The sequence below is a fragment of the Anopheles merus genome, chromosome 2L, assembly GCF_017562075.2.
Source record: "Anopheles merus strain MAF chromosome 2L, AmerM5.1, whole genome shotgun sequence".
In the NCBI taxonomy this organism is placed as follows: Eukaryota; Metazoa; Arthropoda; class Insecta; order Diptera; family Culicidae; genus Anopheles; species Anopheles merus.
This window is the reverse complement of record NC_054083.1, coordinates 36,484,169-36,501,958: the sequence shown is the minus strand read 5'-3', so window position 1 is coordinate 36,501,958 and position 17,790 is coordinate 36,484,169. Positions and strand designations below refer to the sequence as shown.

Below are 17,790 nucleotides of genomic sequence, written 5' to 3'. Positions count from 1 at the left end.
CCGACGGGCTATCGCATGCAGGGAAGGCATTTTTTCACTCTCTTGCGAGCACTCAGCTCCCACCCAGCTCAGTGGATGGCAATACCTGCTTAATGGTGCAGAATCGGTATCCATTGTTTACACTGCGTATACGCTGTTCGTGTTTGCACAAAACCGGGCGCTTTTTTATTTGTAAAAAAAAAACAAGGAGCAAAAACAACCCCGATCAGACATCATAACCGTGATGGAACGCAAAAATTTGCGGTTATCGCACGAACGATTGGGCTTGATTCGGTGTACGGTGGTGAGCGATCTATTGCGAAAGCTCGGCAAAACGTTGTGCTGTGTGCATTCCGATCGCATAACGCACCATTGCACACTGTCGAAGCGAATCGGTGTTATGATGTGTGTGTGTGGAGAAAGATGTAGCGCATGATTGAGTTGATTGTTTAGTATGTTGTGCAGTGCCTTTGCTGAGTGGTTTTGTTTTTCCTCGAAAACTAAAAAAATCTGTTTTTTCTCCATTGTTTGCAAACACTTTTGAGTTTTTTTTTTGCTATCCAATACTTACCGGGTAGGTTGTACGGCTTTGCCAGGAAAAGCGTAAAAAGTCTATGCCGGGCTTCATCGGCACGACGAAGCTCATGGCGTAGTCATTGATCGCACCGTCCCGCACGTAAAACAGATCTGCCTCGATGCCTGAAAGTAAAAGAAATAATTTGAAGTTTAAAAGAATAATCCATTGGCGCTACAAAATGTACTGGAAAGCTGACAAATCTTGGTATGACAATATGGTAACGAAATGCAATTTTACAAAATGCTTCCTTCACCACAACGGAACTCACGAGAGGTAAATTGTCAACCACGGACACCAGCAAAGGGAACTAATGGAGTGCCCCCTTTTGTGTGGGTACACTTCGCTCGCCCAGCTTTCAAATTTGTAATTAAAATAAAATATCTAACCCCTTGTTAGCAGGTAATGAGGTTCGGAAAGCTTTCCGACCCCCATCGCCGGAAATGTTTGCTGACGCGCGGCAGACGTGTCCCGGGCGTTGCGTAATTGTTGTTGCAAAATCCTCGGGAAGGGTTTACGTGCAGCAACAGCTCCGTGATGTCGCATTCGGTCGCTAGAATCAGCACAATGTCAGCCAGCTTTTAGTAAACGTCGGCAATGTTGCGTTACTACACACACGTACACGGTAAAGGGGAGAAGGTTGGTCCATAAAATAGAATGACAAACGACACACGTATGGGAATGTGGCACTGCCAGCACCGTACATGTCTCACTTGATTAAGCAACAAAACGTGGCACTGTGTGTGAGTGTGTGACTGTTCGGTAATGCCTTTGCCGAAGTCGACGAGGTTATTAGGGTACGGTGTTGGTAATTTAGCACGATGGGAAATTCGGAACAACAAGCGCGCCCGGTAGTAAGCTAGTACAAGCACCCTTTTCCCCGCCGCCAAGTCGGTTTAAGCTTACGGGCGCAAGCACGTCACCCACAGCGGCAAGTACAAATGCGACCGTAAGTGCGATGAATCTTGAGTTGAAATTTCTCATTTCCTTATGAAAGGCGCCACCAGGAACCACACCATGGGGATATAGTTGCGAAAGTTCATTACACTGCTCGTGATGGGAGTGGGACGGGGCTTTGGACGGGGAATTGAACAGGCAAATGGAATTGCTCGGTGGTGCGATGGGATTGTATGTTTCTAGAGCGATTTTAAGCGCAACAGCGAATGAAAGTTTAGCTTTTTGGATTAATTTGTAAAGGTAAAGTTAGTAGGCGGTAAATGGAAGGTGAAATGACATGTCTTGAAAGTAATTACATGGAGTACATTAAAGATTAACACTCTTATATCCAAGAATTTGTTGTTATATAAAATAGCTGTGGATATACATCTTCATACATCCAATGTCTCTAGTTACAATTCTATTTCATAGCACAAAACGATTAAGAAATCGTGTAAAATGTGTAAAAAACGAAAAACTAAAAGGGCAGCACAATTAAGACACAATAATCGGTTAACATAAAAGTATATAAGAATCAGACCTTACTTCAAGCTAGGACAAGCATCTTTACTATATGAAACTAGGGATGGATCACTCACATTGATGTTTCTACAAGTATAGTTTGAGATCGTCGTCATTGACCGAAATAAAGGTTCTATGAATGGGAGATTCCTCCCATATGCGTGAAGTAATTCAACGACTGAGATTAGAACACATCAAACGGTTATCAACGGTTAAATGTATCAAACAAGGTCAAACGACCGCAAAAAAATGAAAATAAAAACGTATCTAATGAAGTTAAACAAACACAGGCTTGTGTACAATTTAAAGTATTGTAAATACTTACTTCTTCGTACAACATCCAATACGTAAAAGCATAAAAAATAAAATCTAATTCCTCTGGATTGTAAGAACAGGATTGTGAGGACAGGACCAATTCTTCATATTTCATTTAAGGTCTTTGAGTTTTCTCCCACTGCATAGCTTCAAGGAAAGGCCTCATTGCTTCAAGATACAATTTTAGGACATCTATCTATTCTAAATGTCAAAGGGTTTGCTAACGCATATTGAATGTTTCTCCTAATTCAAGAGATCGAACGTACTGCAAAGGCAGTTCGGAGACATTTTAACATTCCTTTTAACGGGAGGAGGCTCGTGTCCATTGCAATACGTTTGCTTCCAACAGCAACTTCTGATGTTGTGATGTTCAGAAAAACCTTTTAACGAAAACATGGATGGTTGCAATAATTCTTTGTAAAACATGCAACAATATCTCTAAAAGGGAAGACTTTCTAGTTAAACAAGCCTTCTACACGAATCTTCAGAATAATATAATGATTATGTGATGATGTCTAAGGCATTCCAATGAAACGATCAACATCTTGTTCGAATCATTGGCTCCTTTTTCCCAAGGGTCACGCTGTGGTATTTCTACTTGTTCTGATATACAATAAAATGCAATAAAGAATCTTATGTACCCTTAAACAAGGGGTGGATGAAGGATTTTAAAGGTACAATTTGGTGATGTTGCACGGATGGTCCGATCAAAACATTCGGAAATGGCCGGTGATCAGGAGTTATCAAACGCAACACTAGCATTAGTAGACTTATTTCAACAACGCTATCCGGGTGATTAGCTCTTGACATAACGCATTAAGCAATGAGCAATAGACAAACCTTTTCCCACGTTTCGGGAATGTATTTCAGGAAAAATGAATTATCATTAAGCTCTGAATAAATGTATAACAAATTTTAAGTAGTATCTCACTATATTTCAGGTTATGCTGTAGATATAAATCGAAGCGATGTTCCCAAACCACCGCTTCACCGCTAAAGTGTGACGACGCAAAACTTACTTTACAAAATTTCACCCTCGCACCGGTATAATTTCCGGCTAGCACACAAAAGCTCAAAAATGAATCAAGCAAAGTAATGCGGTCGAGATGACGCTCTGCTGCGGAAGCAACCCACACTCAGATACATGGGGAACCAACGACGAGAACGACGATATGATGGAAATTATGTTAAGTGACCAACTTTTGTACCAACTATTACCATATTGATAAAATGTGTTCTCTTGCCATGTGTGCGCACACACAGCGCACTCACACATAAAGTCACACAGTCTGGGTTGGAAGCGCAGCGGAGCAAAACTTTTGAGTGGCACAATGTGAGAAATTGCGAAACATTCGCACCGGAATGCAATTATCATCATACATCCTAAGGGGTAAAAGTTTGCCAGTGGCCGTGCATTCGATGGTATGGGTGAGATATGTGTATGTGCCCGTCACCGGTAGTTTCGTGAAGCCATTCAGTCAGTCAGTTGAGCAGCGAAGGCAGCGAACGCCGCCCAACACTCAGACTCAGCCACTATCAATTTTATTTATCATGAAAATTGAATACAGAACGTCCCGTTTTTGCCGTCTTCTGTGCAGTGCATAACATGTCCGCAAGATCCGAGTCTGCTTCGGGGGCAGAAGATGTTGCAAGTGTGTCCCTATTCTTCGGGATGAGCTGCTTCCGTGAATCCTGAACGCTAACAACTGCGAGGTAGCAAACACAGGCTTAAAGAAGAAGTAGCTAGACTCTCTCTCTCTCTCTCCTATCACCTTCACTTGCATCCAGCCTGGAGGTAACAAATCCCACAAAAACTTATCTGGCGTCTGGCACAAAAACCCCGCCAGGCGTTAACCTTCCGGCAGAGGTACAGAGTTGTGTGTGTGGCTTCCAGGGCGAGATATTTCCAACTGAATACACACGCATTGGAATCAGCCCAAGTACTCGTCCACAATCGTCCACAATCGTTCTATCTGTACAATTGAGCAACCATTCAGAGGAGGTTGAGGGAGAGTGAGGTTGCGTCCTGTGGGAAACAGGGCAGCACGTTGCTGGCGGTTCATCTTATCGCGCGAGAGGGCGCGAAAGAGCATCATCATCGGGAGTGTGATGCGTGCATCCGAGAAATAGGAGTGTAGCATTGGGTTTGAAATTAAACAAAGCTAAAAATGGGGAACCAACCCACTCAGCCACAAAGCGTTCTCGGGAGATAGAGGGAGAGGATGGAAGGGACATTTACAAAGCCAGCCAACGCACTTTGATTTGAGCCGTCTTTTTTCGGTTGTTTGTGACTTGGGTAAGGGAAGGGACAAATCCAGGCACAAGGAGATACATTTACAGCCACTCAGGAACAATTCCAGGCTCCCTTTTTAAAATTTGGCCATCTTCTTCTTTTTTTATTGCAAACGAGTCATGTAGAACGGAAGAGGATTTACCTTCTTTCTTTTCATTACTTGTTTTTATCTTTTCCTACCCAACAGTTCCATGAGAATGTTGGGCAGGGAATTAGCTGCGTACTGCACAGAAAAGGCAAAAGGGGCGAAGTTTTTCAAACGTATCACACAATGGTAGAATGTTGAAAATAATTCCATTCAAGTACTGCCAAACCCAAGGGGTGTGTTGCTATTGGTGACGGAGCGAGGGACTGAATTTGAGACAAAGTAAGTCGCCCGGCAAAAGTAATATGGACCTATGAAACCCCCAAAATTAGCTCCTTATCGGAGCGGGTGGGAAGCGTTTGTTGGATCGAAAAGGGGGCGAATATCTCCCAATTTAAACACAAATTACTTAACCGGAAACTTGCAAAGGAGGATAAATTCCGTGATATAGTACTTAGCAAAAAAAAAGTCCCTCCAAAAGCCCCCCTGTGATGAACTCGTAATGAACTCCAGCATTGCCCGCGTCCCCTTTGCTACACGCGCCCACGGCTAAGACGCTGCCACAACTACCGCCACAAACAATCACATGATGAGTTGGTGGTTGCTGTTTTTATGTTTTATTTTCGGCTGCTGTCAAAAGCATAACCTTCCGCATGGCTCCAAACGCAGAACATCAAAGCCGTTGTTTTCCCACTACTCACATTAAAGAACTCGCGAGCGCCCGTCCGGTCCTAGCCGGCGGCATGTGTCAAGCATCACGGGGGAAGTGGTGAGCCAAACCGTTTATTTACGTTTGATCATTCTTTTAAAATCATTTGTTTTGTTACGCACAAACAACAAAACGGCGCTTGGAATGGAGGATATGCGCAAGCAAAAGCCAGCGCAAAAATGAAACAATCATCATCCTCTGCCAAAATTGGAGAAAAAACGGAAGAGAAACCCCGGCCCAGACGCAGCAGACGGAAAAGCATCAAAAACAACAGCGAAAAACGAACTGCATGGAATATTCAGATTGCGTTTATGATGCGTGGAGACGAAAAATCCTTCCCCCCAACCTCCCCCCCCCCCCTCGACAGTGAAGAACGACGGACGAAGGTTTGAAAAGAAAATGGGCCCAAAACTTTGGGCACTGAGCGCGATAGCGTTCTAGCGAAAGTTCATAAAATTTCATAAAAGGTTTTTCTTCCCTCGCTGTGCTGGGTATTGCTATGGTGAATTGGAGGAAACCAAAAAAAAGAAAGCGAATGAGAAAAAATCCTTCCCTCCTCAGTATGTCCCTTTTGGCGAGCATCGGAAAACTCGCACACATACGAACGCTTCAGTTTGAGGTTTTTTGTGTGTCTGTTGTGACTAGCATTGGCCGGAAAAAAGAGATGTTTTGAAAGAGATGTGTTGAAGCGTTTGTACCGGCATTTACGGGTAGGTGGATTTGGTGTCGTTACTGTTCCTGTTCATAAATTGCATTTAGATAACGTTTAATGGGCTCTCGCTTTCGCTCGAAGGCTGACGTACACGTTTGTAGATGTGCCGCCCGCATTTTTTTATCTTAGTTGGTGCTCTTTAAGATTTACAGAACAGTAAAAAGTAGTTTGATAGTTGTTGCTAGAAACAAGGATAACAACTACGTGTATGTCTGCTGCAGAGATTCGAGACGCTTTTGGGGTTGTTTTTGTTGCCACCCAGCTTGAAATTATGTATTCAATTCGTTCATGTTGGCACGCTGCCTATCGTGAAAAATTTGCATCAAGTTGTGGACGTAAAACCCGGACCATCCCGGAATAGTTAGATACACAATTGGCGCACATAACAAAATAGGCTCTTCGTGTGATAAGACAAGTTGGTACGTAGCCAACGCATCGCTTCACTTAGCTGTCGTTTAAGTAGTTGATAAAATCCAAGTTGTTTGACACTATTAAACAGATTCCAAATTTGCAAAATAACCTTCTCGAATTGTGATCAAACATAAAAGAATAACATGCATGTAATTTCGCAGCGCCAACTCCAACAGTCCAGGTTCCAGCGCTTCGCCAGTATCTTGCAGTGTTGATACCAGTGCAAAGGCACGGTTACGCTTATATGATACCGGTTGCAAGTATCTTCCAAGAATTCATTCATGCCGTCAGGTTCGTTAGTTTGGCACGGGGATGGGGTACATCGGTCGTCACACAGTCCATAGACACTAGACACCACTACTAGGCCAAACTCAGCTCCCAAAACGATCCGGTTGCAGTACCAGAAGCAGCAGCAGCAGCAGCAGCCGCTGCCATGCTTCATAAATTCAAGAACTGTCACGATGGTGCAAGATAAATTTTGGTGCCATCCAACACAAACATCCGCTTTGTGATTTTAGCATGATGACACAGAGCGAAGTACCATCGGAGAATACCCCCACCAATCTTCTTCCTAAACAAACTATTCACATTTGACCGGTTTTGAGCCGCAGGTTGACTGAAAAGCGACCGTCTACAGTGGGCCAAGTTTTCGTGTTTCGGGAGAGTGTACAAACCCTAAACTGATGCAAGATATGGTATGATTTTAGGTGCAGTGATATTATGTAGCCAAACTTTGATTGAAGAGGTTTGTAATAGAACTTGTGATTACATTTTTAAACAAAAATTGTATTCAATAATGAATCAACTATTTTACTTATCAACTCAAACTATGTTTTAAAGACACGGGAAGAATTCTGGAGAGCGCTGTGCATCGCGGTTTGAAGTGACATTTTTGTGATGTCATGTCTAGTGACACGGAACGATGATGATATTTGGGAAAATGGAGAAGAATGGTGATGAGAATGGCATAGTTCGGGCCATTGTCTTGAATATAGACCATATGTGCATTAATGTTCCTGTGTGTCACCTGAATGGTTGGATGTGTTGCACAGGCTTTAAACAGCACAATTTAGCGTGTCTCTAAAGACCTTTAAGCTCTTCATAATTTCGAAGGTAAATTCGATTATCTATAAAGTTTTGCAATTAATTATTATGATTTTTATTACATCCACGCAATCATTGCTCTTTCGTATTCTTAACAATCGTAGGATATCGTAGACCTTGTAAAATATTTCATAAAAAAAATATTTTACTTTTAGAGAAATAATATAATATATGAAGGAACAACAAAAGATCAGTTCTGATTCCAACTAAAACTGTTCAACTAAAGAAATTAAGCAATATTGCAAAATATGATATGTCAATTGCGAGCTTATTAGAACAAGCAAGGCTGCAAAATTACTTTTAGTAAAAGGAAAATAGCTTATATTAAACAAGAAAAACTGATCATCGAAAAATGAATAAGTTACTATAGCGTAGAAGAAAACGTGATGAGAAATAAGAGATAAATATTATACCATTTTACCACATTTGGAGTTATGACAAGTAATTGGATGATGAAATAATGCGTTTGTCTTTAAATAAATGAGAGTAGACTGTATTTATCATCAGTTGTTTCGTTTAAATTTCTAAAGCTTTACTGCACACGTACAATGAATTTGTTTATTGCTTCTGCAATATGCTGCATCCAAGCAAAATGCATTGCAACACCCATCTGTTGTATCTTGTATCTCCAACTGCTTTGCTTCCTCACGATGCACTACACGATGTTTATAAACAAAATTTTCACTAAACAGCAACAGCCAGACCGGTAAATCATTCCGCACGATAAGTTTTAAATTGTCCTGCGAAAACCGTATGGTTTGCACATTATCAATGAGAGAGCAAAGAATGAGAGCAACAAAAACATTCAATTTCTACGAAAATAATTTCCTATTTCTTTCCCATCCACAGTATGTTTTTCCTTTCACTGCACGCAATGTACGTACCAAATACGTACGGAGCAGAAGCGGCAAAAAAAAACTTTACAAAAGATGCTCCGTGACCATTATTAACATCCGTTTTTTTTTTTTTGGTCTATTTTCGTTTACCGATCCTTCCATTTTGCTTCCATCGGCTCGATGTCTCAAGACGGTGGATCACGGTGGATAGGGGAGTAAGGCTCTCGCGTACATGCACTCACACACACAGAAACCCATTGCACTGTAGAGCCAAGCGATGGATGGTTTATGAGACGCTATTTTCGCCCTGCCAATAAATATTGGCGGATAATAAATTGATTTCAAGTGACATTTATGTCGATTTATGGTGAAATAAGATGTATGACGTTTGGTGAAAGCTGTACCCGACGGTTGTGTCGGAGGAAGAGAAGGGCCAACGGGGAAGACGGGAAGACAACAACCGAGACTGGCCGCTCGATGGGTTTTGGGGAGGCTTTCGTGTTTTGCGCGTTCGTGTCCTCGTGGCAGCGGAGAGTCGCATTGCAGTGCGGTTGTCTTGAGTGATATTAAATATGTTTTCATGCTTGCTCTTTTTTCAAGACGCACGATGTGGAGCATACAATTTTTGTCAAATTTATTAAAAAAAGGAGTTCAATGCTAAATTAAATTATTTAAAAAGAAAGATTTCAACAGGCACAGCTAAAGTTTCCCATAGCTTTAGATAGCGAATGATGGTTGGTTTTGTCTTATTGTCTTTGACTTCCGCACCGAGTTCCTCTGCATCCGATCGGCCACTGTCTGCTCGATTGACTTCGTGCAAGCTAGCAAAAAGCAATCATGAAATTATTGAGCTCGTGGAAAAATTTATGAGCCGTGAAATTGATAAATCGCCCAGATAACTGGACATCATCATGACACTCGCTGTCATCATTCCCGGTAGTGGTGCCTTTTGTTTCGCTTTTCGTAACGATTCACAGAAAAAATGTACTGCCAGAAGGTTATCATGTCGTAATGAAGCTATTGCGAAGACGAAAGAATCGACCATATTGAGCTATTTTTCTTCAATTGCACAAAAATGCGTTGAATCCAGCTCTTTCCCTTTTTTGATTCATAACTGCGACAAAAGAACGGTTCCCCGTTGGAGGGTTGGATGAAGCAAGGGGAAAGTATGTATATTCTTCCACAACCCGTCGCACCGGTCACCATGGTGAGTTGCTGCAGTGCATATAACCATCACCGCTGGCGCTGGCTACGGCTCCAGGGCTGCAAACCCACTTTACTGATCTGCAGCGCGGCGTAACGCCATTTCTGGTGGCGATTTGTGTTAACAGCTCACGCATCACCGCCCGGGCACGAATCCGTCCTGCCAAATGGCCATAAAATATGAAAGTGTTTGCGCTAGTTACACACATGACGACGACGACGACGCGTGGTTGTTATGGGAAATCGATAACGATTCGACAAGTATTTCGACGTGTGCTTGTTGTGCGAAGCAGGCTTTTAAGAAAATTGAGACTTTCCAATAGCTCTACTCGCGTAGGATTGTTTAATACAGTCATTTCAATGCGGGCAGTGTTTCGATGGGTGGCATAATTTACGATCCACCCGGCAGGGATTTAGTGTGCGGCAATGTCTGTAATTTACATGACCTTTTTTCCTCACTGAACGCACGATGTTTGCTCTCCCTCAAACAATCCAATCAGCAGAACGACAAGCACAATTGCTCACCCCGTGTGAAATGTTGGGTGTAATTGTTGTCGTAATGTTTTCCCTAATGGTTTGAGACACAGTTTTTTTCAGCTTTCTCGCGCTTCCTTATCGTTCGTTCGCAAACCTTGCTGCGTTCTGGGCTGCAAATCATAAACGACTTTCCACCCGGTTTTGCCGTTTGCGCTTATTTCCCAACAGTCGTTAGCGAGATTGTATCGCTAAACACCTGTTCATTGTTGCGGGATGGTGCAGAGCGATAAAATTATCAACAAATGACTTCCAGGGAAGGAGGAAGTAACATTGTTAGACGGTTTATGGCAGTAACAGTGTGGTGCGAGTGTTTCCGATAACTGGTGCACTGGTGTGGGACGTGCTAATGTCACCATTCAGATGATCGGATCTTTTAAAATTCTTTTCAGTTGGAGAGTGAGAAGAAAGTTATCTTCATTATTTAAACAGAATTTTATGACGAAATATGGTTTTTATCATGTGTTAATGCGCTTTTGGAGTAGGTTTTCATTTTCAACAACGCAAGATGATCAGCTGGTCGAGCCAACTAGCTTTTTCTGAATGGCCGGAGAGTTTACATTTCCACTATGACTTTAAAAATTATTTATTAAAAACGATCTTTGTGGTATTGAATATCGATTGATATTATCACAAATTAAATGAAATAGAATGGATAGAATGAAATAGAACTACCCCTACTTTTTCACTTATATGAATCGGTAGAAATGGGATGAATTCATATTGTAATCGAATTGGAAGACAGAAAATGCAAGGTCATTTATCAAAACCTAGCTAACGTATATCAGATATTAGTCTTTCTTTCAATTTGTATTCAAAGGACGCTTTATTTATATAAGCGTGAAGCTGACGAATGTATTTTATGCAAAGTAGTTTCGTAAACATTTATTTTGATTTTTCTTCTTCTTTGGCGCTATTGTCGGCTAAGGCTTGCCTGCTTATCGGGAACTGAAAGTTGGCTATTAGTGATTGATAGACTACCAATTGCAGGATAATCAACCCAACGTATGAGGAAACATGAGCAATAATGGACTCTTACCAATGACGTGCATGCTTTCAAGTCGTGTAAATTGAAGACTCTATCACGGCGGTCTACCAAGGGTGGTCCCGTGGTACAGTCATCAACTCGAACGACTCAAGAACATGCTCGTCATGGGTTCAAGCCCAGAATGGACCATCCCCCAGTAGCAAGGATTGTGTGACTATCCGGCTGCGTGATAATGATGAATAAAGTCTCAAAAGACTGTTTACGCCGGCATGTTCGCATAGGACGTTACGCCAAATAGAAGAAGAAGAAGAAGAACCACGGGATCGAGCCCTTTTCGAAAATACTAATGATGTAAAAAAATTAAAAATCAAATGGCATAATGGAGCCGCCCAGTGATCTATTCGATGGATACCCTTAGAAGGAATAAACTTTCCTGTTGCGTGGTACTAATAACGCTGATGGCCTGCACAGACCATCCAGAAGAAGACATTGAAAGCAGCATATTTACAGTTTATTACGTAAACTAAAGCATTCAAGCACAATATAACGAATAAAATTCATATTGTGTGGCTTAATAGTTATAACATAAGCTCTAAGGAAGCATGAGCACCTCAGGACATAGATTTAAAGATACGATATTTGCTAATTGATGTTTTGTAAGCTCAGGATACTTTAAAAACGTATCAATTACGTAAGTATCCACTGCAAATTAAATTTTGTATTAAGTTAAGACGCGATGCAATTCAAAATACTGATTTGTCGTGTGGAAAAGTGTTGAAGAAATATATGAAGAGCATTATTAGAAAATAAAGTGCAAGGGTCTCTAAAAGATCTTTCTGGAATAAAGTGCTTTTCAATAGTTTATCTAAGCTGTATTCTGATTTCAACTGAATCTTTTGATGCAATAAACTAAATGAACCCATTGTAGCTTATCTAACCAACACAACAAAACCAAACCTAGTTGCCTCTACTAATTTGATCGAACGCAACGAGACGCACTTTAGCAGTTCCCAGTGCTCTCCGTGTTCGGATTTCGGTAAACGTAAATGCGATGTTATCCTGTGGCTTGTGGCATATACATTAAGTGGCCTCGGGCACATGCACACTCCGTCTGTCTGCTATGGCCCGGGCGAAAAACGAATTTTTGTGTACGAATGCTTTATATTGTCCCCATCCCCCCGTGTGGTGACAGCGAAATGTGTTTTGTGGTAAGGACTATTAGCATCGTAGCTAGTCCTGGGCGCCCAGACTGGGCGCGAGATAAAGGGCACAATGCCGCCGCGGAGTGGCCGGCCGGGTGCGTGCCCGTGTTTGTGCGGTCTGGCCACCGAGCTTCACCGTCGATAATGATGGGAATCGGTTCAGATGGCGTGCTTTGCCAATCCCACAATCGGCGTGGTTTTGGAGGGCCTGATGAATATTGATTAGGGCATAATTTATGCAGCAACGATTCATTTGCCCGGAGTCCGGTGGGAAGAGGGGGAAGGGCAGACGGGCCCCATAAATAATTCCTCACCCGTAACGAGTTATTAAGTGTGAAGTTAAATTTCTGGGAAAGTGTCCTTTTTACTCCTGGTTGGGAATGGATCGAAGTTTACCCGTGGGCAGGTTCGCTGGGCTTGGGGCTGGAGTGGATCGTCCTGTGGGGAGTGTGGGGTAGGTAGGCAAATCGGAAACTTAAACATTCGTCTTAACCTTACCTCGTTCCACAGTGAGGATTAAATTAAAAGCGAAAGAATAAAAACAGGTCTTATCAAAAATCATTTCAGGTCAAGGTTGTTTGAACCATAAGCAAGTTAAATTGTAATGTTTTCTTATGATTCGTAATTTGTACCACATACATATTCATCGTGATCGTGAAGCTCTTTAAGAATAAATGGGAATTTTCCATTACAAGCTTTTCAAATTCTTGTGTAGAGTAAATCAAACCCGCCACAACTGCCACGAAAGCAAACATTCCAGCTCTTTAACTCTTTCACCCCAAATTCCATCAAAAATGTATGTAAACAACTCTATCCGCGACGAAGATTTAACGTTTCCTTGTTTCCATCGGTCGAGCGACGGCTCGTCTAATGCTTTAAACGCCGCTGATGGCCGAAGCTTAAAGTGGGGAGAGGCCCACCTCTGCCACCGTGGATGGACAGGAAATGTCTGTACCCTTTCTATCTCTAGGGAGCCCCCAGCTTAGGGTGGGCTAATACCCGAAAAACCACTTCGTCCCCCCCCCCCCCCCATGCTCTGACGTTCAAAACCAACAGGCACTGACCGGTGGGTTGCGTTCAGCCGTCCCTTTAACATTAATTTCCCTTTCATCTTCCAAAAACGGTCACAAACGAACCCGACCGCCGAGGGACGGTTTACGGGGAGGGGGCAAGAGTGAAGGAAATCAAAGTTATGAAAATGGTTGTACCTTTGGTTGATTGATTTCCATTTAGAGTAAAAGCGGCCGGGGGGGGGGGGGGGAGATGAAACTAGATTTATTTCCCTGCGGTTAAAAGGGCCCAGAGGGCGTGCTTGGGCCACGCAAGCATTTGCTGATTGTTTCGACTGCTGAAAGCTCACGCCCCTCCCCTATTGGGTGGATTAATGTTGAAGGTTAACCGTTACTGTCTGACCCGCTCGTACAAACAAATTGAGGTAATTGTTTGTGAGTGTTGAGAGTGGTTTTTTGTATTTTCCATTTTAAAGCCACCACTTCGCATTGCGACCGGCAACGTTGCTACTGCCAGAAACTTACCCATCAGCTTGATCACTTCCGAGTGGTTGAGAAACAGATCGAAGTAGCCGGTCACTGGCGGGGGTAATCCACAGAGCAGAACCGTCACCAGCAGCAACCGCCAGGCGATGGACGAACCGATGACGCTGCGAAGTGGCCGAAGGGACATGGTGCCGGTCTCGTGGAGCAATATCTAGCAGCAGCACACAACAGCGCGAAAGGCACACTCACACAGCACAGCCGTTGCACCGTACTGCTACTACTACCACCGCTACACACATCGCTTCACCGGCAGGATGCTGCTGCCATGGCAACTCGTACGAGACACGATCCAAATGGGACAAGTGGCGATAAAGAACGAGCGAGCAAGAACGACCAACCGGTGGAGAACGATGCAGAATCTGCTGCTGTACGGTAAGGGTAAGGATCCTGGGAAATGGAACACTTGTCACAACGGCAGCAAAACACGTAAGGAATTCATTTCCTGCCTTATGCACAGATGCCGCCTCCCGCTTGATGAACAATAATATTTGCCGATAAACACACCCGCAAACACAACCGGGATGGGTTTTGCTGCTTTCGCAGATTAGAGAAACAATTGCATTAATTTAAACTGCTGGCATGGTTGCCACTAGACACACCTGCGAGTTATCTACACCGTGCACATAGACTGCCACTAAAATAATAATAAAAATATTATATTAATTTTCACCAAACCACGGACACACTTTGAGCAATTATTTTTGCCTTAAAACCTCACAATTTCACCCACTCAATTCGCGTCAACCAACGACAGCCAACGGGCCTGGATTCGACACTTGAGGCTTTGCGGCCCCTTTTGGCGACAGGCTTTTAAATTGGTCAGCGGAGACCACTTGCCACGGATTTGATGGTGCGCCTAGCCACAACGCAATTGCAATTACGCACCGCCAGCGTGTGATGAATATTCATCGTCGATTGGATTAAAATTTTGAAATTTTAATTACCATCATTTCGTTGCCCCCTGGACCGCGCACACACACTCACATAATCCGAAACGGTCGGCGCCCCCGTTTCCCGTCGAGTCTCGTCCAGCCACACACGGCACACAGATACGATGATATCTCCTGCACGGAATTGCAGCACGCAATGAATTATTTCACTCGCTCACGACACACAGAACGGGGGAAAACCGACCTGGAAGGCACACGTGGAGCTGTGGAGATGCATTTGACGAGTCTCTGTGGGCCATCCCACCGCACACCACCGTTTTTCGTTTGTTTTGCGTCCGTCACCGTTCAATTAGATATTAATGCGTACGCCGCTTTTCCCGCGAAATGATTCATGTGTGTGTAATTTGATTAAAACAGATACTCAGAATGGGAAATTTCGTGGCCGCTTCAGGCAGTACCGCTTTCCACCACAGCGTGTGTGCGTATGTGTGTTGACAAACAAGCGCTTCTAAGTACGCCATCACCACGCCAAGCGCTTCGAGTAATCCGTTTGCCTACGCTTCCCAATCCGGCCGTTGCCTGGGTAACGGGAAAACATCGCCCGTACACCTTTCTTGTGTGCTGCTTTCAACGCGCTCCACTTCACTTTAAAGCCAAACCCGAGCGTATGAAACGCTTGTGCTTTTTTTGCTTCACTTCCTTCCCGTTCCGTAGACGACGCTACGTCTGTCCCGGGTTCGATTGAAAATCAAACACACTCTCACTAAGGGGGAGAGCACAAAAAAACAGAAGCCACTCTACCGGCACCAAAGACACTGACAACCCAACAGCAGCTTGGGCTTGGGCCAACTTGTGCGTGACCCTTCCGTTTTCGCGTGTCGATGCAAACTGACACGAGCGGACATTCCGACCGAGCGGCGGAACCGACCCAGGACGCGAAGGATATGCCGGTCGCGTCTACGCATGTGCTACACTTCCGAGCGCTGCAAACTTTCCCCAGCTGCATTCCCAAGCATTAAGCCACGAAATAGCGGGGTGAGAGAGTGTGTGCGCGTGTGTACAAACTTGTTGATCTTACAGCAGCTTGGGGCAGCAGTTTTCCACCTTTTTAGATCACATTCACCCCAACATTCTGTCGGTGCATGTGGCAAGTGTTGCCGGCCTTATGCTCCCGTCCCCCCCCCCCCCTTGGACTACCCGAAGTAATAAACACCCCCGAGTCGCTGCAGGACTCGTGTTTACATCGTACATTCTTTCTAACCCGTGGACGAAAGGGTACAGGTAAAAGGGAAGAAGGAAAATGCAGAAAAAAAAATCGCACGTGTCAGGTTTCCGGCATTTCGCTCGGTTTGGTGTTAAAACGGCATGGCAAATCGGCACCACCGTGGTGCTGCGGCGCGCTGAGAAGAATGCCGGTGGTACATTAGCATGCCGCTTCATACCGGGCGGCTGCGTTGCAGCGTGGCTGTTGTAAATTGAGTGTGGTGGATCGGTGGGTGTGGGGTTTGATGGTGCACGGTACATATCCCTTTGTGTATTTTTGTTGCGTTTCTTTTTCTTCTTTCGGCTATCGCGTAGAGTGGATAAATAATGCAGCTTTGCAGAGAGAGCGCGAGAGGGAAAAAACCACAACACCAACTACGTGAATCGACAGTTTTTTTTACGTTAGTGGATCTTTTTTTTTTTCAGGAACGATGGAAAGCAAAAAAAACGGAATTGTTTTCATTTAGTTGTTTATTACTCCATCGGTGTGATGGCAATGAAAAATCTGTTCGGAATCTATCCACACAGTACAGCGAGATTGAAACGTGTGTAGCTAATCCTGCGTGTTATGTTGATTAGATTGGGAGGTTTTAAATACATTTTGGTCAATTTAAGTACATAATTACCACAGCTATAGTACAGATAACACAAATTTGGACAAATATTTAATTCAAAAACATGAACAACTAGGAAATTTTTTAGCTTTGTGGTTGATGTTATGATTGATTTTTTATGTTGCCGGATACCGGATAACCAAGCCAAATTGCAAATAAAAACTGTATTAATGACACCTTTCCGATTGGATTTCTATTTTGCTTTTATAGTGGAGCGCCGTTTATACGAGCTTCTCGGGACTAGACCTGTCCGGATAAGCGCATAACACGGATAATGAGTCAAATGATATATTTTATCACCAATCCCTGATTAGGTTTTGGAAAATTGTCTTATTTTTTGATAAAAATAACCCAGTTTTTAGTAACTTCATGTTTTTCCAATGAGAATATTTGAAATTTGCCATGAATTATAGTGTTTTTTTTTGTTATGACAATGTGCTCTTATATACCTTTTTTTTTTCAAATATCCTCCTCATAACGCAATGTCACCTTTGTCTTGAACTGTCATTTCTCAACAGCACGGATAAACGGAAAGCCGGATAAAAGGTACCCGGATGAATGGCACTCCACTGTATTTTATTTTCTAGATATACCTTGCTTACTTATTCTCTTTAATTCTTGTTTTTGTAAATAAAGCGATTTAATCACAATCAAAAATTGATGCTTAAGAGGCAAAAAAAACTGTCAAAAATGTATGCTGTTGAGGCAAAAAATGTAACACGCTGTCAAAAGGTGCTTTTGCAGGTTGGTGTTTTCGAGACAAAAATAAGTGGGTTAGAGTCAAAATTTAGCGGCAATGACTTTATTTACGTGGAGGATATCTCCACCCTTAATTACTACCTCAAGCTGGGCCTGCCACCTGGCGATAGTCGCGTGGAAAATATGTATAAAAAAAAAATTAAACAACACAGCCATTTTGCACCGTACCTATTGAATAAAAAAAATGAACTAAAATTGAATGAATACCATAGGAAAAATGTACAGTTTTAGTAAGTCTTATTAACATGAATGCTTTGGCATAGCCACAGCCAATGAATATGTGCTTTTTTGGTGTTCAATGGCAA

At 43.0% G+C, this 17,790-nt stretch overlaps 1 protein-coding gene across 4 annotated transcripts in view; it reads right to left on the bottom strand.

Annotated features, from left to right (window-relative positions):
- LOC121593256 (tyrosine-protein kinase Drl) overlaps positions 1 to 15,736 on the bottom strand; it is a 60,876-nt gene extending 45,140 nt beyond the window's left edge. The window contains exons 1-3 of one of the 4 annotated variants that reach the window (XM_041915473.1): positions 15,651 to 15,736; positions 13,939 to 14,593; positions 551 to 678 (exon numbers count right to left, since the gene is read on the bottom strand). In XM_041915473.1, the coding sequence (XP_041771407.1) occupies positions 551 to 678; positions 13,939 to 14,086 (276 nt within the window). In that variant the 5' untranslated portion in view covers positions 14,087 to 14,593; positions 15,651 to 15,736. Of the gene's footprint in view, positions 1 to 550; positions 679 to 13,938; positions 14,594 to 14,903 lie in introns of all 4 variants that reach the window. The other 3 variants (XM_041915474.1, XM_041915475.1, XM_041915476.1) reach the window with 3 other exon arrangements.
- Between the last annotated feature and the right edge of the window lie 2,054 nt (positions 15,737 to 17,790).